Source organism: Suillus discolor (genome assembly GCF_016758755.1).
Source record: "Suillus discolor strain FC423 chromosome Unknown F5147scaffold_66, whole genome shotgun sequence".
NCBI lineage: Eukaryota > Fungi > Basidiomycota > Agaricomycetes > Boletales > Suillaceae > Suillus > Suillus discolor.
This window is the reverse complement of record NW_024541313.1, coordinates 96,366-117,382: the sequence shown is the minus strand read 5'-3', so window position 1 is coordinate 117,382 and position 21,017 is coordinate 96,366. Positions and strand designations below refer to the sequence as shown.

Below are 21,017 nucleotides of genomic sequence, written 5' to 3'. Positions count from 1 at the left end.
TAATGTACTAGTGTGCCCAGATTGCTCAATTGACTTGAAGAAGGGTCGTATGACACCAATGATCATAGCAGACAACAGGTCGAAATGGCCAAAGAACTAGCGATTGACTAAAGACATCTGCCAACGGTGTCAACTACTCTCGACAATCAAACAACTACCTAACATACCAGCCCATTGCCAATAGTTCAAGTTTGTATTCTAGTATACATCGATCAAATTAAGTGGAAGTAAGTTCTGTTTGACTCACCGTATCGATGCAGCGAAGTACGTAAGAACGGGGTGCACAAAACATGTGGGACCCCACTTGGCGACCGTATTTCTGGTCATCCATGACCGCTGTTGCCATTCAGCACTCCACACAATACATGACTAAACAATCAAAAAAAACTTTCAATCAGAGTATGATGCACAAACCTCAGTATCAAGCCCCCGAAGGTCTTTGGAAGTTCAAATAGGCCGATATAACAAATAGACAAGTCAAAATCACTGGCTTTTGGCCAACATGATAAGAAAGTCGGTTCCATTGTACGGTTGCGAGGGCTTGAGCTACGTATGACACAGAATACTTAAAGGTGAATCAAACAACAATGATTTATGGTGAACACCGTGACTGGGCACTCACAATGATACCAACAATGTGTCACTCCAATATCTCTGATCAATGAAACAAGGCTCATCAGAAACTGGTAAAATATGAACTCAAGCTGAGTTTACCTGAGGTACAAATGGAGCAATTGTGTAGATTCAGTGAGCTGCAAGAATACCAGGGTAATATTTGTGAGTTTGGATTCTGCTCTGGAGTCTGTTCCGGCTCTTCGGATAGAGTCGTTCATAATGGTTAGCTTCTAAAACTTACATAAAATAATAGATACCATCAAACTTGAAGGTTCTGAAAAGGTCGCTACGCCTCAAGTCGGCTCTGTTGAATTGAACAGCGGAGACGAACGGCCTGTAAAAAAACAAAACGTACACATTGTAGTAAATAGATACCATAAAAAATGCGTCGCACACTTAATCCTCAGATAACCTACAAAAGGTTTATCCGAGGGTAATACTGAGGCAGGACGAGTGATGAGTGCCCTGTTACTGTTCCGACATAGATCGGCTCCCAGAAGCTTTCACAGACAAGGTACGTGCAAGCATCAAATTATATAACATACCAGGACTCGGTCACCGGTGTTTGACATGTACTAAGGTAAAAAATTAGGAAACCATACCAGAGACTATATAAGCTTCAACTCTGCGGGCAGGTGAGGATGTGCGCCCGCAATGCGCTGGCTGCAAACATTCTCTGACAGCCTTCACATAGTTCTAATAATCCAATATGCTCGTACTTGGTGATACCATTGCCGTCAGCCAGCGAATGCAGTACTTTCTGTTCAGTCAGTGCCAGACTTGCGAGCTCATTGACGAGAGGGCCAGGCTGTCTGCGGAGATAGTGGGTGATTCATTGTTGACGCATATTCACAGCTAAAATGATAGAATTAGTACCTGTAATGTATTAACAATATTTAAAGTTTTTTCAAAGGCTTACCTGGAACTTGACGACGATAAGATGGAACATTACGAACAGCGCTACCTCGCTGCGACAGTTTTAATGCTGAACCAGGAGTGCCACAGTAACCATTTGTGGCATTGTGCACCTTATCGTTGCCTAACGACACCAACAAACAGTCTGCGACAAACTCAATGTACTGGCACATGAGCTTGGCATTTATGCCAATGAGGCCAACAGGAAGAGCATCTAGAGAAACGGTCAGCATAAGATGGCGTAATGAAGAGCAAGCAAAATCGGTTTGCATACCTTCATCATGACTGATGAGCTCGTTGGAGAATGCAAGACCAGGTATGAGACCGCGCTTCTTGAGCCAGAAGACGGATGCGAAAGAATCCAAGAAGATATCTGTGTACTGTGCAGAATCGTGTCGATGAGAAGGTGAAATAAAGTGATGTTCATTGTCATTAAGACAGTTGGTCCAGCTGTTGAATTGTTAAGACGATGTGAGGTTGAAGATAAATTCACAAATGAAATTAAGCCACTCACTTTCAGGTGGGTCAATTTCACCAACAAAGCTCTTGCAAAGCTCTTCAAGCCCGTCTTCAGCGTCCGGCAAGACTGAATGCTTGCGATCATTGAGCAAAACGGGATCAGCGACGAGAACAACAAGCCTCGAGGAAACCTGGCTAGCACGTATCTGATGAAGGGATGACAATATGGAAGATAAGACCGCAACCGAGAGACTTACTAAGATTTACTCGGCTTAGGAATACTTTGGGAGGAGTTGCTGGAGTCCATGGATAACTAAAGAACGTCACCTTGAAGCTTCTGGGAGCCGATCTACATCGGAACAGTAACAGGGCACCCTCCTTTAATGAATGTGCACTGACCGGCATAACACTACAGGCAGGACTTCTGGAACTGAACACGTTCAGTTCACTTGCATCCATGGGAAAGTTCACAGCTCAACGTACACTAACTTTAATGAACGTGCACTGACCGGCAGAACACTGCGGGCAGGACTTCTGGAACTGAACGCATTCAGTTCACTTGCATCCATGGGAAAGTTCACAGCTCAACATACGCTAACATTAATGAACGTGTTGCACTGACCGGCAGAACACTTCTCCTCTGCAGGTGCAGTGCCAGGGCGTGAGCCGAACTGGTAATGAGGTACAGCGGCTCAAAATAGAGTTCAGACAGCATACAAATATGTCACATGTACGCCACACAACACGCGCACGCTAGATAACACATCAAAAGGACATCAACAAGTAATATCTGACAACTATTAATTACCAGCTTCTGGCTCCACAAAGTGGACAAGGTTCCAAAGAATCTCAGTTGCCTTGAGACCTAGTCTCGTCAGATTAGGCAATGATAGCGATGGGGTGAGTGGCATGAGGTTGAACAGGTCCAGAGTCTACTCAGATTGCCGCCAACTCAACTTCAAAGTCGTTCCCACACAGTCCTGAGACTCGTGACACAGCATCTTACTAAATTTATATTACTATCATATTAATTTCATGAATGTCTCGGTCAGTTCACTCGCTCGTCAACTCGGTCTGTCTTTAAGAAAATGAACCTCCTGCTATGATAGTAAATGGGTGACTCCCAAGTCTCTCTGGCAAGGTCCCATCATCATAGAACCATATGCCTGAGCCTCTGTCTTTTCCATTATCCTTGCATAAATTGTATGTATTTTCGCCTCATCCACATGTTGACTCAAACTCACGGCCTTTGGCAGAGTTCGCAACTTGGATGTACCCTATGAACTAGATGTTTGCACACTCCCAAACTGCACAACATCAGCACTGTCACATCCACCGGTGATGAAAACGTGGCAGGACTAGTCACTATCCAGAAGGTCGAAGAGATGTAAGCCAGTCTAATTAACCTACTTGGACCCAGCAGCTCACGTCCACAGGCAACCGCATCATGCCTCCCACATGCTGGAGCAAGAGTATGTGTCACCCAACATGAGTACTCACCGTAGTTAATTTTTTCTCCAGGACCCTACAGACGCTTGAAATATTCCGATGTTGTTTTAGACTTTGGAGGTATCCAGCCCCAGTTGCTAATTTAAAGGTCATAGTTGGATAAAATTTTGAATGAAAAACGGATGCGGCCAGTCAGACTTAAGACGTATGTAAAGCTGACGCTCATTCTTCATTCATAAAGTTACAGTTCATTGCATGTGGTAATCTAACAGTGAGCCAGTAGTAGTACAACTAGTAATTGATGGTATCTGCAGGTGCAACGGAATACCACATAACAACCAAGCGAGAAACGTAATAGTACACATGAAAATTTCAACCATGCCCACTCGGTGTTCTCAAAAATTTGCCGGAAATGATGTCAATCAAGGTGCTAACTTCTGAGTCATACATCAGTATTCCGAGCTTTTCCCTTAGTTCTCCTCGATTTGCGCGGGGGAGGCTGGGAAGTGCTCACACACTTGCAAAGAGTACGAGAAGTGCGGCGGGAGCATGTACGAGGAGGAGGAGGAGTAGCTGACTCCGATGAGCCACCATCATGATCTGACTCCGAAGGACTATAAGGTGGATTGTGGTTCTGCTTCGTGCGTTTGGCACCTTTGAATCGCACGTCATGCCAGGATTCATAGCGCTCATGAGCGGTAAGATCAGCCGCGGTGAGGGCGAACTTTGCGCTAATGCTCCAGTTCAGGGGCAACCTAACCTCAGCTTCTTCCAATGTGGAGAAATCCCCGGCAATATTGAGAGTTCTTGAGAAACGGGCCATCATGTCCCTAACCTTATCCATCCCCCTTTGAAGCATAGCACTTATGGCGTCCATCTGCAAGACAGACCCCAACATCTGCATAATGTTTTGTCAGTTGGATTCGACACCACAATGATGATCGCAATAACTTACGCTGTGGGCCATGAACTGCGGATTAGTGTTGTGCACGTCGATTCGAGCCTGGTTAACACCTTTCACCCACATAAAATATTCTACAGAAGCCAAATAAGCCCAGTCGTGATCAGCGATCCTGATTGGCTGGTTGAACCCTCGTGGCATAGAACGTAAGGCAAGGAAATCGGTGAGAGGAAGTGGTTTGGGGTTGTTGCGACCATTACGGAGTGAAATTGATGCGGTTGAGATGTCCTTAGGACACTGGTAGTTGATCGCTTCGCGGATAATGACTATGATTGCTAATACGGCTTCTGGATGCGCAATAATTTCATCCTCCACTTTGGTGAAGACATGCGCCCTGTTCTCAGATAAGGCGCATTCACCTACACATGGAACGAGGACTACTTTGGAGCGTTCTCCACCGCAGTGATGGTCATGGTCAGATCAGGTGTGACTACTTGATCTCTCAGCTTCAGTGAATAGTTCATGGAGAGGAATGGGGAGATGAGCTCGCGATCGTAGGGTAGGAAAAGAAAGTAGGCAGCCATGGCGTCCTTCAAATGATCAAAGAACCTCTTGTGGAGGATACTGGGCATGTCGACGATGAGTAGGCGTTTGTTGTAGTCGTAAGAAAGCCTGTCCGATTTAGCATTACTCAAAACAGACAATTGTTCAACTCACCTGGGTTTCCTCGAGATTCGGCCCGTCTCCCCTACCGCATGTTCGATCAATTTGAATTCTCGCAGTCCTACGCCAGGAAATTCCTATCGTATTTGGTAAGCACATTAGCGCCGGGCTCACTGGATAACTTACCATGAGGCTTTGACTATGAGATGGTAGAATTAAATATCTCAAGACTTCCCTTGCAGCTTCAATCTAATCAGAACATAACCCCAAACACCTCACTTATCATGGAACATACTTGGAGTAAGGAGGTCAGAATGGAAGGACTGGCGAAGAACATCATCACACAATGGGCGCGCGCTATTGTCAGGAATATCTTCGACTGAATTTTTATCTTGTATGCCCTCCTCCGAGGGTAGGGGTCTTCTGATGCATGTAACGTTACGAGCCCCATTTTTCATGGATGGAGGTGGAAGTACAGGTGCTGGTTTGGTTGAATTGGGCTTGGGTTCCCATTCAGTGAGCACAGGTGTTGCCTTTGATGTGGTGCTAGTCTTGTAGTGCTTGGACGAATTTGTACCAAAAGAGCTATAATAAGAGGTCTTGTCAGCTCGAGCAACTGCAATAGGCATGATATGAGATGCTAAGGGATGAATGCTGAGTGTTTGGTTTGGGTGTGGCGCGGTGAGGTCAGGCATGGAAGCTACGGAAGAGATAACTAAATGATATTGATCGTTCGGAAATCGGCAAATGCCAGTCACCTAGGTTGATCACCTGACCAGTGTGGACTAAGACAAAAATTGTAAGATCTATTGGTCAGGAGGCTACTCAGTTACATTGGTAGTACATTTTCTGTCAATTAGAATTGAAGAAATGAAGTATAACATTTGTCATATCAGCAACTACTCGCGTATTTGCACTGTGCAGTGTTACACTCAGTTACAATCACGTGAAGTAAGTGCATTTACATTGACCTCACAAGCGGTCACATGACTAAATCACAGCCAATGAAACCAAGACTAGACTTCCCTAATTTGGACGTGTCAAAGCTTTTGAACATGCATCAGTGAAAGCTCTGAGAAGAGTCCGGCGTAACTAGCATGTTCCCTAGCTTTTGGTGACTCTCAGATGCAGTACTAGTAGCTGTAGTGAATGAGCAGCTAATCATCTAGGCAACTAGTCCAATTGGCCCAAAGGTGCTCGTGGGTGACATCCCACTTTGCATCAACTTCAAGTCCCTCCTTTACTACCGACTCATCCTCCGACTCTACGTTATGGATGACTTGACCATAGTCACGGCGACTTGCATCTGACACAGACACCAAGGCTGAGGCAGTTATGGTATGCATGACTGGAGATGGTGGCATGAATAATGGTGTGAGCAGGACTTCAAGAGATTCTGGAAGTGATATAGGCGTTGGCAGAACTTCAAGCGACATTGGTGGCAATGGAGGTGGCAATGGAGATGCTGGTGGTGGTGGTGGTGGTGGTAATTGGGGAAGTTTTGGTAGTGAGTCAGATGGTTGCGGCAGAAAGAACGGTTGGGTGGAGTTTGGGGGCAGTGTGGGCGGCTTGTAATGAAGAAAAGAGCTAGTGTCGTCTGAGTTGCTCATGTAGGCGCCCTTGCTGTATTCTTGTCTCTTCTTCCTCTGGATCTTCAATTGACTTGATGCTTTTAAAGGTGCAATTTCGATAAAGGGCATATCCACTGAGCCATAAACCTGTTGAAGGTGGGCGCGCTCTAGTTGAAGCGGTGCAGGTTGATCATCTGGTATAAAATTATCTGGAAAAACTTACCTGCAGGCATGGCTCCAACTCGAATACAGCTAGAATTACTTGGAAGGCCTCAAGGTCCAGGTGGTAACAGTGATCTAAATGAACTGTTAAGATAAACACCATACTGCTAGTGCATTGAATGCCTTGAGGACATTTATACCTGCCTAGCACGAGTCGGCAGTATAGATTACATATTATTTTTGCCAGTCTGAACCTTGCAGCACCCTATTTAAATTCAATAATGATAAGCTCTATATCTTGAAATTGTTCTGGACTTCTGAGGTCACTGTGACTGAACAGACCCTGCTTACCTGCCAAATGGGCTCTAGCAGCTGGAGGACATCATGATGTGATGCATGACAAGCGAGATGGATTGGGTACGCCTGGAGCTGACTTGATGTTAGCAGCCACTGACATGGTGTACTCACTGGCAGTGATTGACTGGCGCACAGGATTCACACAGGGTTGATCATGGTTGAACCAGTTTCACAAAATCTGGGCTACATGACAAGGCATGGCCGCAAGTATGACTAAGAATAATACAGGAAGTAGAAACGTCAGGGAATGGCTTGGAGGGGTAAAGAATGTATTAAGTGAGGTGGGAGGGACATCATGATCATAAGGCTAGTATGTCACGGAGTCAACACTGGTCCTTGGACGCTGTCAAATGCTGCGGCAGGTGCGATTCACGTCAAGCTCAGCAGCGTTGTCAAAGGCTTGTTAGGTGAGGTACTGGAGCAAGTTGAACTTGAACTTCGTGCTTCATGATGATGATGTTGAATGCTCTCACCGGAAGCGGTCCACGTTTACTGGGCACTGTGAGTGCTATTTTCCCACACCGTTTTGAAGTTGACTTTTAGACTGTCTCAGATCTCAGACAGTATGATGAACCTTACCATATGTTGCTGATTCGCATCTCCTGATACATATGACAGCTATTTCTTCTCAATCCACCGACTGCTTTCCCACTCAAACTTTGCACCATTTGGCACAGCTCTGAGTCTCAATTTTTTCACACTTAGATCCTGCGACTACCGCAGCCTGAACAGATTATCATACTACCCACCAGGCCTATCGCCTGTAGTATCTTATAGGGAGATGCAGTGCTTTTAATCCCTATCACTTGCCGAGCACCCTTGTTCTACTTGTCCGAGGTAAATGCTCAAGCTATCATGATGCTCTTCAAGTTGTTTCATTGACACGTTTGTTAGAAACTTGAAGCTCAGGCTCTCCATCACATTCATTCACCATCTGGCCATTTGCTTTTGGCTTCAATCCTCGAAGTTTTTCATGCCGAGGTTTTGAAGTTGAGCTCAATGAAATTTGTATTTCTCTGGTCGAGTTCCAGGGAGCTGCCACTTCGCTTCTATCATTACCTAGCACAACACTGTCATTTCCAGCATCTCTCTCTTCCTCTTTCAAGCTTTGATATTCCTCGCGCATGTCTCAGGCTCATTAACGGAACTCAGTGGCCGTAGTACTTTCGCAGATAATGCCGATCACAGTCTTGAGGTGACCAGCTTTCGCTCTGGGATCGTCACGGCAGCGTGGTAGGAGCCAACAGTGTGCTCATGTTCATGTCGAACAGTCTGCTTTAGGCTTTCCTGACACAAAACTCCTTTGGAGTGTCGTTTGTGTTGGCTTGAGTAGAACCAACTTCATTTCTGATTTCGAAATCAAGGTGAGGTGATTACACACTAGTCACCTTCAAGAAAAGCTGAACAAGGACTATCAGAATGATTACAATTCTTCTCTTCACCTGATGGCTATGGATACACAGCACATCACCATTTGGGATCGCCCTGACGTGCTGCAGGGTTTCTTGTCCTTTCTAGATGATCTCACCCAACTAGCGCGCACCATACCCTTGTCTTCGCCAAAGGTGTCCATTGGTTCTACTGTTCTTGGCTGACTTGTTCCCGCAGGAGACACTTCGACCTTGGATGCAACTTATTTCTCTTTGCGTTCCCGTCAGCCTGTCCTTTTTACCCCAACTGTTGATGTCCTGTGTAAGCACCTCTCGCATCTCACAGGTAGATGCTTGGATCGAGATGGGATCCCAAGCATCATATTTTGTTGAGCGGTGACTTAGCCAGTTTCAATACTCCAATTGAATTTTTACTGAAGGACACACAGTTGCAGGGCACTACCTACACCCAGCATCAATCTATCTTGAGCAAGTTATCTTCTTCGGATGAATTGCTTCACGCCTGCAGAGAAGATACACTTTCAATCCACCAAGGTGATTGCTGCTAGTCTTGACAGTGAATTCCTCCTCATGCCCAGACTTTACTAGTGCTTCGCAGATTGGTTCCTTTTCCACTCATTCATTATATGAAATTGTCTTCCCTCGTGTATTGGCAAATGCAGCACACTCTGGCCCTGCGCAGACCCGAAATCGGATTGATTTAAACACCATCCTCACTCGTCCCCCCAGAGTATTGTTTTTGGACCCTTACAAAGGGCAGAAAAGAAAATCTGCTTATGCAAGCTGCCATCGTTACTATGTCACGCAACACCCAGCTGAGAAGGACACGACCCCGGACAGCAGTAGCAGTAATTTACAGTATCAATTTGTATTGTAAGTGGAAATTTAGAACACCGAATGCTCCAATCAAAATCTCATTTAAATATTTAAATAGATCTTGATTGAAATGTTTCTACTTAAACTTATCAAAATGCCATCATCAATGCCATCATTATCACAAAGCGCCCAAGACTTTCTTCACGTCAGCATAAACGACTGCCCCAAAGTTGATATTCAAATTTCAAACATTGAAAGTGCTGAGCAAAAACGAGAGAAGCAGACATATATGGTACAAGAATCCCATGGTTTTGCTTAGCAGTGAGCACTGAGTCTGTTTCAGATGGCACTTGTCGGAATCAACATAGAAGACGATGAGCAGGATACCCTATTTACCAAATTAAGCATTGACAGTGTGTATTCAAGCTACCTTGCAGCGCGGACTCGTGTCTGCCAGTACACTCAACTCCTGTTACTCTTGAAGTGCAAGGAAGATGCATGGGCGCAGAGAGTTACGAAGGCAAGTTGTCTAATGCCGGAATATAAACCTGTAGGGTGGGTGGCATAGGGGTGATTTGATGAGGCTGCATCTTTCTGTGACTTCCTAGCTTATTTTATTTTACCAACTCGCTTATCTTGTATGATGTCACCTAAAGTACAGCATCATTTATATCTCGTCGTCCTGGACTTGAAAATTCAAGTTTTGCTTGTGTCTTATCCCTTTCAAGTTTTCTTGAGGCCTCATAGCAAACTGGCTGCATACACAAGTATGGTATGGCTTCGTACGAGCAAGTGCTATGATGATATATATATATATGGCAATGCCCAACAAGGAGACATAACAGTAAGCTTGTTTATACGAATTGAATAGGTAGTACTACTACTCTTATGATCACAACTGGTAATGCGTCTCTCACGATCATCTTGGATTCTGTTTGTTATTTTCATCCTGTCAATGGTGTTCTGCAGTGCACCGCGTTGTTCTTGGGAGAGAGATACAGATTTTTGTGGACTTAGCAGGCATTGTTCTATCTGCAAGCATTACCGCAAGGAAAGCACATTAGCTACCGAGAGAAGGCGAAACCGGGCACAGGAATCCGCTCAAACTTTGCAAAGGTCCTTACAACTCATGACTAGTCACAGTAGTGGTGCTCCTAGTAGGGTAAGTCACTAATCTCGTAGGTCGCTACAACACACTTACATCACTCACTCTCCTCCAACCCGTAGCAGCTCAGACCAATCCGATTTACCAAGAACGCCGGTTGTTTGAAACCTATAGCTCATTGCAAACAAAGGGTGTTTGGCACCCTACATCAGCCTACCAACCCAGCCAACACTGCTCATGTCAGTACGGCAACTTACTCATTGATCTTCGACTCTGACGTCTTGGATGTTGCAATGGAGGATACTGATGAGCGAGACCATGATGCCCCAGGTGTGTACCTTCCTGTCACTTTGTATCTATCATCATAGCACTCATCAATCACTAGCAGTCACAGGTCAACGCCCTTTGCAACGCAAGCTCAGGCCAGTCCCAAGAGATTTCCACAATCTTCTACCCCCTGATGAAGATACCAACCTCTCAGATTCTTTGGGGAAAAATGGTCTGTTTTCTGAGACTCAGAGTGCTCCTTGCAGCAGGATTCGAAGAGTCCTTTTAACTCTGCATGATTCTCTTCAAACCGCTTTCAACACAATTGGACTCTGTCGGCAATATCCTAGGTGTCCCTCATTTGAGCCTGATAAATACATCTCTTCTTCGTTACTGGCTACTTCGAGTCCAAGAACTGACAATGCCTTAGAGCCCGAATCATCTCCCGCACCACCACATCCCTTCCCTAACATGACTGTTTACCGCCTTATGGTGTGGATGAACACCGGCAGTCATCATAAATCAGAGGCTGAAGTATCACGCCTCATTAAAGACGTGATTCAGGCGAAGGACTTCAATCCGAGGGACCTGGATGGGTTTTCGGTCAAGAAGAGCTTGCACACTTTGGACAATAACGGAGGAAAGGGGACTGTCATCTTTCCGGATGACTGGTTAGAGACAAGTATTACCCTTGACATACCTACAAAGTCCAAGGACAAGCCATCCAGGACATTTAACATTCCAGGATTTCATTACAGGCTGCTCGTAGGAGTGATTCGTTCTGCATTTGCTGACATCCAGGCCAACGTGTTCCACCTGCTGCCCTTCAAGCGTCTGTGGAGAGATCCTCTGGACGGCCATCAAGAGCGCATATTCGACGAGCTCTATACCTCTGATTCCTGGTTAGCGGCCCAGGATGACTTGCAGAGGCGCCAAAGGAACCCGACTGCTCACTCGAACACGTCATCACCAGACTTATGTTCTTTTCTGATGCAACTCATCTGGCGACCTTCGGAACAGCCAAGGCTTGGCCCGTTTATTTCTACTTCGGTAATTTAACCAAGTATGCGCGTTCAGCACCCAAATCTGGTGCATGTCATTTGGTTGGATTTTTATCTTCAGTAGGTTAACAGCCTTCGGCGTTGTACATCTCTCACACTATATTTTAGCTTCCGGATAGTGTCAAAGACGTCATAAACAGCTTACCTCGGATATCAAAAAGCGGTATGGCGGCCCTTCACACACATTGTCGGCGGGACTTGTTCCATGCATGTTGGAAACATCTACTAGATACCGACTTCCTTGAAGCATACCGTCATGGGATTGTACTTCAGTGTCCCGATGGCATATTAAGAAGGGTATTTCCCCGCATATTCACTTACTCTGCTGACTATCCAGAAAAGTGCGCTTGTCTTTTTTGTCTCATTGTTTAAATACTAATCAATGTTCCAGGGTTTTGATAGCGACAATAAAGGACATGGGCTCTTGTCCATGTCCACGCTGTCTCACACCAAAAGCCTCATTCGACCTTATGGGCCTGTTTAAGGACATACAAGGCCATGTATCTAACCTCAGGACCTACTGTCTGGATAGTGTAACGAGAGCTCGTGGATTCATCTATGGATCAGGACATACTGTTGATGGCTCAAAGGTGCAGGCAACGCTTGGAGAAGGGTCATGGGTGCCTACCATGGTGAGTGCCTTTGGAATCAATTGCTTTCATCAGTACCTGACTTTGAGCTAGAATGTGTTTGCGGAAAAACTCGGACCCCTGGGATTTGACACCTTTCGCATGCTCGTCGTTGATTTCATGCATGAAATCGAGCTAGGCACATGGAAAGCGCTGTTCACCTATCTCATACGTCTACTCTACGCACTCCCAGGCGGTGAACGGCTAGTTGCAACTTTTGATGACAGGTTTGTTATATGACATTCTCCCAACCTATTTAAAAGTAATGGTATCAAATGTAAATTTCGCCAAGTCCCGTCCTATGGCAATGGGGTCATACGCAAATTCGCCAATAATACCTCAGAAATGAAACGGCTCACAGTGAGAGACTTCGAAGACATTTTGCAGGTTTGTCCTCTTGATTCAGTTGCCACATATTTAGTTGACTTCTATCTCAGTGCGCTATGCCGGTCTTTGAAGGGCTATTCCTGGAGGACCACAATGTGGTCGTACAATCACTTTTGTACAAGTTTTCCCAATGGCATGCCCTTGCCAGACTAAGGATGCATTCGGAAACAACCTTGTCCACTTTGGATAAGACCTTCAAGCACCTCTCTAGTCAATTGCGCAAGTTCCAGGATGTTACCTGCACTTCTTTCACCACCTTAGAGTTACCAAAAGAGAAGGCTGCCTGTGAACACTCTGGTGAAGGTACAACAATTCAGATGGTGAGTCTAAACAATGTTGGGTCTTGCAGAACCTAGCTGCTATTCGACCCTAAAGGGTTTCTGGACCAGGCTCAAGGCTCAGAGAAGAGGAAATATGATAGGAACTTGCTGAATACTCAGACTCATACTGGTAACTGGTGAAAAGGTAACTTGATTATGTAAGCTACAAAAGTGCAAACATAACACTAAGGTAAAAACAGTCTCTGCAAGCCCAGCCAGAAATGAATCCCTACACCGGTTCTAATAATTCAGGTGTAGGAAGTGGTGGCCGAAAGGCCAAGAAGTTTAATTTGAATACTTACAAATTTCATGCCATGGGAGACTATTTACAGTCTATCCAGCTTTTTGGGACCATAGACTCCTTCACTTCACAAATCGTACGTGCTCTGCCACTTACTTCTTGTCATCTCAATCTGATTTTGGGCCAGGGAGAATTGGCCCATAGAGCGCTAAAAGTGTTCTATCTACTGACCAATAAACTAGATACCCCAGCGCAACTTGCCAGGCATGAGTATCATCATCACGTTCTTCAGTGAGTTGCAGAAGAAGGTTGCAGTTCATATGCTAGCCAGGGGGCACCAGTCGACTTGCCTACAGGACTTCAAGATCACCACTACATATGTAAACTTAGCTGCAACAACCCGTTGGACATTCTCAGATTCCTATGAGATCATGAGGATGATCCAGCTATGGCAGTAGGTGGTGGCATCCTCTCATAGTTCATCTTGGTCATGAGGTACAGGAATTTGTACCGAAACTCAAGGACCATGTGCTGTATCGACTTCGAAAGTTAGATGTCAGCTACTGTGACCATGCGTTCACAGATGAGGAGTGGAATTCGGTCATAATTTCAGACAATAGGCTATACTCCGTGCAAACTATGCAGGTACTTGACACATGTTGTGACATTTGCTGGCTTACCATCATTCAACCCACAGGTCCATTACACGACTTACGATCTTAGACGAGAGTATGACACTGTCAATCCTCGGACTCACTGCGATGTCATGGTATTATCTGGCGAAACAAAGCCTCAACATGTATACTGGTATGCCTGAGTTCTGGGCATCTATCACATGAATGCATGGCTTAATGTTGAAGGTCAAGTCAAAAAACACCAAATTGAGGTTCTTTTTGTGAGATGGTTGGCACCTTTGAGTGACCATCGATCAGGGATGAGCTGCGCTCGGCTTCTGAAGGTTGCATTCGTCGAGGAATCTGACCGTGATGCCTTTGGTTTTCTGGACCCTGGTCAGGCCATCCAGGGTGCACACCTGATCCTAGCTTTTGCTTCTGGCTGCGGAACTACCTCCCTTCATCATGGAAAGTCATTCACACATCAGTGCAGTGAATTAGATGACTGGGAAGCTTACTATGTTGGCATGTAAGTACAGCATCCTATCCTGTCGTCCTCACTCAAACTATGGACCGCTCAGATTCGTGGACAGAGACATGTTCATGCGGTACACATACCATGGAATTGGACATCCAAAGTTCTTGCAGGAGATAATGAAGGCTTGCGCGGACGAAGGATCCGGGGATGACCCAATGTCAGAGGAAGACCAGAATGACTACGACGGGGATTGGGAGAGCCGTATTCCGTCCTACGAGGATGGAAGAGATATGGGTAATGGTGATGGTGGTGATGATGACGATGATGGAGCAAGGGGGGAATGTGATGATGACGAGGAAGAAGATAAAGACGCTGATCAGGACCAAGACCAAGATGAAGATGAAGACGCAAACTATGACGAAGACAAAGGAGTAGAGGGCGCAGATGAATGGGACACAGAAGATCATGACGAATATCTGTACTTCTAATTCATGGCATTCAAGCTCAGTAGGTGCTAGAGCTTTTTGTTTTCAGATGACCTCTGGATGTTCAGGCATATGTGCAACAATTTGACCTTACTTTACTCTGGGTTCTCTTGTTTCTTTGTATCTCAATTTTCTGGTAGGATACTAGTGAATGTATTTGATTCTTAAGTTTGCTGTTAACAGTTCACTTGGAAAGGTCCCAAAAAAGCTTGACCAGCTTAAAAACAGTCCAAAAGGTCGTGCTGACTTGCTACAATGATGGCATTCACAATTTTGTTGCTGAGTCTAATGCTATCCTGGGTTTGTTGACTGGTCCCAAAGGGCACTTCATATGAAAAGGTCTTGAATAGCATCTTAAATCGAAATATAAATCGGGCAAAATCAGAGCGATCCATGAAATTGAGATGAGTGTGCTGTTGAACCTTGCCTGCTGCGATGACACCATATTAGATTTTTGTCACAAAATGTAATGCTCTTCTACATATGTTGACAAGTGCCAAAGGCACCCCCCACAGGAAGGTCTTAAATGATCTTTTAATTCTAAACTAACATGACGAAAAATGAAGGTATCCAATATGTATGATGTGAGTACACTGTCGTCCTATGTCGATCTTCATTGCCGTAGGGCACGACCTTGTTATGAAGTCCCACACTATTCTGCATTTGTCGACGAGTGCTAAAGGCACCTCCCACGAGAATGTCTTGGATGAGGTCATAATGCAAAGCAAAAGACAATGTTCAAAATGATCACCACCAGTATGCTACCACCCCTCGTCGGCTGCAATGCAGGAATGTCATCACATTGTCATGCACTGCTCATGCTACTCTGAATTTGCAGGCCTTGATGGCTATGTATTTACAACTCAAAGTTTTAACAGTATGAATGATCATATTTAGCAGGAGCAGAATTATATCCTTCTACAGTTCGCACAGCTACAATATCAAGGTCTCATCAAATCACTGATGATGCAAGTAGGTGTCACAGATACTCGTGTCATGCATGCTTACTACTCCTCGGCAGTAAACCTCAATGTCATAAAGTGTCCCCACCTCACGACCGTGTGCACATTCCTTACAGAGCTCGATGATTTTGCTCACCATAATAACTTTAACATTCTCCACCCAATTTAGTATTCATCTTCATAAAAAATCAATGTTGACAAATCTCAGGCTGCCCGAAAATTAGGATCGACAAGATCGTGGCATAATGTTGCCCCTGCAGGTATAGTAGGTCTTGTTCAAAACCTTGGAGTTACACGTCATGCAATTAAAGCAGGTATGACAACATATCACATACAAAACATGCGATTGAAGCGCTGAAGCACTGCGTGACTGATAAAGAAGTGCTGATGTTTTTTCACATAGTGGTGCGTACAATGTTTGGTACATATCATAAACCTATACAGCAAGTACGGCACTTGCTGTGATTGGTGCAAATATTCAATGAGATGAAATTTATCTGTAACATAGAAGACCAGCTGACGGTCCAACTTCTATCTTATCGGCCATGTTCATCATCATTGCACTGAACTCTTGGCTGTGCAAGTACTACACACAAATCACGTTAGGTCGGATGCAACGACAATGAATAAGATAGCCATCACCTTATGAGGGTCGCGGAAGTTCCACACATAGACCATCCCACATCTTGCAGTTCTTGAACGTTGGGCATGACGCAAGTGCTTGCCAATATCCTGCAAGACATGAATATTTAGGTTGAATCATGAACGTGAAACTGGGACAGACTTTTCTTGCCAACCCTGACACTGCGTAAGTCCGAGAAAGAATGAAGCAAGCAAGACTCACTTAATTAATACCCCTATTGAGTCCAGTCCCAGGATGCATTCACTGAGCGATGGAGGTTATCATCGCAGCTTTGGGCGTAGAATGCTGACTGACGCAGTTTTCAGTTATCTGGATCAGGCAGGTATGGGTCTCCCTATAGCATTCTTCGCCTGCAATATTACATTTCAGAGGCACATATGGACTTGTCAGGGTATTGGTACACACTAGAAATCGTAGTGTGGGGAATACTAGAGCACCTCGGCTTCTGCTTTGTTCTTGGTGAGTTCTTCAATAACTTTGTCGCTAAATACATCGAGAGAGGCTTCATCTAGAGTTCACTCCATGCGATCGACGAGTATATTGTATTTAGTAAGAACGACCATGACAAGAACTTTGACAAAGTGTAAGCTCCAATGTAACAAAGGTATAGTCGTTGATTCACTTACTGTTTACCAGTGTTCCATCGCATTTCAATGTGAGGTATTGCTCTATTCCCATCTCTAACGAATGTGCACTTGCACGGGGTATTTGAAAAAAAGAACAGGGACCTGTAGAGAAGACATAGGAGTGGTGTGATCCGGAGTCCCAGCTGTTCTGGGGTTCTCAAGCGCTGTTCAACTTCTGCGATCAACATAATGACAAGACCTCGAAAACCCCGTCAGCTGCAAATTTGCTTCTGATTAGCAACAGCGGTGGTTCAAAACATCAAGTCAACTTTCTGGCACTCACCAACACCAACAATGATTCGTCTGCATGGAAGGGATCACCTAAAACTCAATCAACTCAACCTACAACTCGGGTTGTTCATTACCTATCTCTTTACTTGTCCAGAATACCCGTCATCCTTGCTCATCTAGCTCTCAATGCGGCAGCGTGCGCCCTACCGCACCAAACACTACGCGTCCATCGTCTTCACTGCCTTTGTCTTTCGTCAGTGATTGAGAGTGAGCTTTTAGCGCCTATGCTCTCATATGGTCACCATTGTTCTTTGCGAAAGCCTGCCTTTGCCAAACTCATCCTACTGCCAGTGCCGACACACTGTCACCAAGTTATTCAACATTGATGTTTCCGGCCTCAACTGCATCTCCCCCAGGTATGGAGGATTGTACTGCTCGTATCTTATCAGCATGATCATCGCAGGTGTTCCAAAATACGAACTTGCGCCGGAACACCACCCGTATCAACCACCATCATCCTAACACTCGCTGTCTGTTTCAAAATCCTTTGTTGAAGTTGGATGAGCTTTAAAAAGCATAGAGACACGTCTCTATTTTTGGACATGTTTTTGTCTTGTGTCTTGTCCAATTGTGTGTTGTCTCTCTTACTTAGAGAGTGTTATTTGTATCCATAAATTGCATTCCATCCAGTGCTATCCACTAAGTGAAATAAGGCTACATAAGCATTCCGTCGTTTTCCCAGTGCGACTGGCGAAAGCAGGAAGTGGCAGGGGAGGTCACGCTCTGGTGCGGGGGTCAGAGTCAGTGTGAGGCCTTGAAGCTTCAAGGCAACACCAGCTTTGATAAAGTTGAGTTGGAGGTTAGGTGTGGTAGCCTGGTAGGCAGCAAAAGACCGTGACTGCAGGCTGGGCATGGTGTGCGGCAGTAATAGACGCGCGATGGGCACAATGACAAGATGCTTGACCGCAGAAAATACCTTACCAAGCGGTGCTAGAGGTCTTAACCTCTGCTATAAGTGAGGTAATGCATGTACATTGTTTTTGAGAGCTTTGGGCCGAAGTGGTTCGAAGTTCGAAAGGGTGACATAGTAGTACTACGACTCCAAAGCTGTCGTTCAATGAGTTTGTTACGATTTTGACCTAGTCAAATAACGAGATAGATATGTGGTGATTGTGATACACTATTTCAAATATGGCTGATGCCCTTACATGCAGCTGCCTCAAGGTACACAGCTATGATACCAATAGTAATATTGCCCACTGCCCACTGATTCTAGATAGGCTGGCTTCGGGTTGGGTATTTTGCCGGGTTCACACACTGCAATGATTACTAGTATAAGGCTACAACACTGCTTCTCTGTCAGTCACCTTCAAGTTCACCTTCCCCCATGGATACTTCAAAGATCAGAGAGAAAATCGGTTGCTTTCGAATCCTCGTTGTAGGAAGAGCCAATGCAGGGAAAACTACCATCCTACGGCGAGTTTGCAACACACGGGACAACCCAGAAATATACAACAGCGCTGGGGAAAAGGTGGGCCCATCACATTGCTACTAGGCAGAAAGATGGTACTGACACATTGACATCAGATCAATCTTGCAGTCTTAGTGGCATCCAGAGAGGTGCGTTGTGCTCTTAGTCGATGACATGAACTGATGTGCTCTCAGCGTGGAATGCACAATATCAAAAATGAAATGGTGTTTTGAAGCAACCCAGGCTTCGTTTTTCATGATTCACATGGGTTTGAGGCAGGCAGCAAAGATGAATTTGAGAAGGTCAAGGCATTTATCGCTGACCATTCCAAGGAAACCAAATTAACAAATTGACTCCATGCCATTTGGTAATTGCAATCGGTCATTCGCGACATAGGCTATCTCACGGTTTCAACATAGGTACTGCATCCCAATGGACGAAGCACACAGGTCATTCACTGCAGGCGAAAACAAATTCTTCTCCCAGTGCGACACAGGAAGCGGTAAGCTTTCGCATCCCACCCTCGTCGACATTAGACTGATGCGCAGAATCACGATGCTCAGTTCCAGTGATTGTAGTGTTCACCAAGTTCGATGCCCTCTACGATGTAGCATACTCACAACTGAGAAAGGAAGGAAAATCTCTGAAAGACGCTTGAGAACTGGCGCCGAAACGCACCGAAGAAACATTTCCAGACAGACCACAATTGAAGTTTCTCAAGAGTGTCCAATGGCCTCCGAAAGGTCATGTATGCCTTCCTAGTAAGTTGATTTATAGTTGAGTTGCGATACATGACAACCGTTGATCCATCAGATATGAATGAGGATAATGCAGATTGTGGGGCGCTGATTGAACGCACGGCTGGAACTTTGAACAATGAAATGCTGGAGCAATTATTCGTCTCAACCCAGCAGACCCACTTGGAGATCTCCATGAGATATGCAATTGAGAGGTAACTACTCATGGTCTAATTCACCTGCCGCAGGTGTTACAACTGATATTGTCCAGAACACTCCCAAAACATCTTGACTCTGCAAAGAGTATGACTGAAGGCTACAAGAAGTTAGTAGGGACCTTGGGTGCCTGGTTTCCTCATATTTGGGTAAGAGTATTGGAAAGTTCAAAGGTTGCTCTCATTTATGTTGAGTGTTTGCTTGTAGGCAGTATGTCCGTCGATCCTTGTTCGAGCAAGAGCCATGCTGATCCAAGTTGTTGCCCACCGTTCGCAGGAAGTGAGTCCGTCAATCCTCGTTTGAGCAGGAGCCATGCTGATCCAAGTCATTGCCCACCGTTCGCAGAATGTGAGTCCGTCAATCCTCATTTGAGCAGGAGCCATGCTGATCCAAGTCATTGCCCACCGTTGTCTTACTAGGATGTGAAAACAGTAAAATCACCAATTTTCAGTATCCTACCACGGTCAACGGTTCAGACAAATACCAATGGTCGATAACGTGGTTGTTCGTGGGAAAAGTGTGTTGAGTTCTCAAAGGAAGTACACAGTGACTAAAGGGGGAACAGAATCAATAACTGGCTTGATGCAGTGCTATGATCCTAAAGAAAGTCAATAACTGGTGCGATGCAGTGCTATGACTTCAACGAATACAGATGTATGACTATGCAATGATTCTTAGAGCTATAATGATACTTCCTATCTTCACAAACCAATTGGAGATCAAACTAAGCCTCTAACACGGATCAGCCCAAACTAATATGTGGCTTCAAAACCTACTCTCTGCTGCTCAAGCACTATATGATGAGTGTGACACAGGACAGACTTAAGCTTAAGTGGGCCAAGTTCTTAATATTAGTGACTGACTGTTAGTCTTATTTGTCTTCCCTTGCTGATGAAAATATGTATATTCTCCCCACAGAATCAATTTCCTGTGTCTAAAAGAGAACTGGAATATATCTGCACTAGATGACTGATAACCGTGTACCAGCTAGTGTAAAAAGTATGGCTCAATGTTGGCCTCAAATATGCTTCTGTATGTCGTGGGAAACAGTGTCAAAAAGTGGAATGAAATAACTTAATATTTCACTCAGTATGTCACTTAGTATCTTGGAGGTGAGAGTTTAAAAAGAGCTATATGAACACTCTTCTTATTCCTCACTCACTTATTCACACTCAAGCTTAGATAATATGGAAATGGGCTCTCTGTACTTGGCTTGGAGCTCTCTTTATTAGAGGGGAAAATGGG

The 21,017-nt window shown here is 45.0% G+C and overlaps 4 protein-coding genes across 4 annotated transcripts; 1 reads left to right on the top strand and 3 right to left on the bottom strand.

Annotated features, from left to right (window-relative positions):
- Positions 1-1,619: 1,619 nt before the first annotated feature.
- F5147DRAFT_562184 (ferritin-like superfamily) lies at positions 1,620-1,901 on the bottom strand (the record flags this gene model as incomplete). The annotated part of the gene is made up of 1 exon (XM_041430609.1): positions 1,620-1,901. A coding segment is annotated over one exon (282 nt), but the record flags the coding sequence as incomplete, so codon positions are not given.
- Positions 1,902-3,880: 1,979 nt separating this feature from the next.
- Positions 3,881-5,697, bottom strand: F5147DRAFT_778058 (uncharacterized protein; the record flags this gene model as incomplete). The annotated part of the gene is made up of 6 exons (XM_041442071.1): positions 3,881-4,336; positions 4,394-4,733; positions 4,781-5,011; positions 5,057-5,139; positions 5,189-5,244; positions 5,298-5,697. 6 exons carry the CDS (start codon positions 5,695-5,697, stop codon positions 3,881-3,883), a joined length of 1,566 nt encoding a protein of 521 aa, XP_041288485.1.
- A 462-nt stretch (positions 5,698-6,159) lies between these two features.
- Positions 6,160-6,806, bottom strand: F5147DRAFT_778057 (uncharacterized protein; the record flags this gene model as incomplete). Its single annotated transcript, XM_041442070.1, has 2 exons — positions 6,160-6,740; positions 6,797-6,806. 2 exons carry the CDS (start codon positions 6,804-6,806, stop codon positions 6,160-6,162), a joined length of 591 nt encoding a protein of 196 aa, XP_041288484.1.
- Positions 6,807-14,577: 7,771 nt separating this feature from the next.
- F5147DRAFT_656389 (uncharacterized protein) lies at positions 14,578-14,889 on the top strand (the record flags this gene model as incomplete). The annotated part of the gene is made up of 1 exon (XM_041434109.1): positions 14,578-14,889. One exon carries the CDS (start codon positions 14,578-14,580, stop codon positions 14,887-14,889), a length of 312 nt encoding a protein of 103 aa, XP_041288483.1.
- Between the last annotated feature and the right edge of the window lie 6,128 nt (positions 14,890-21,017).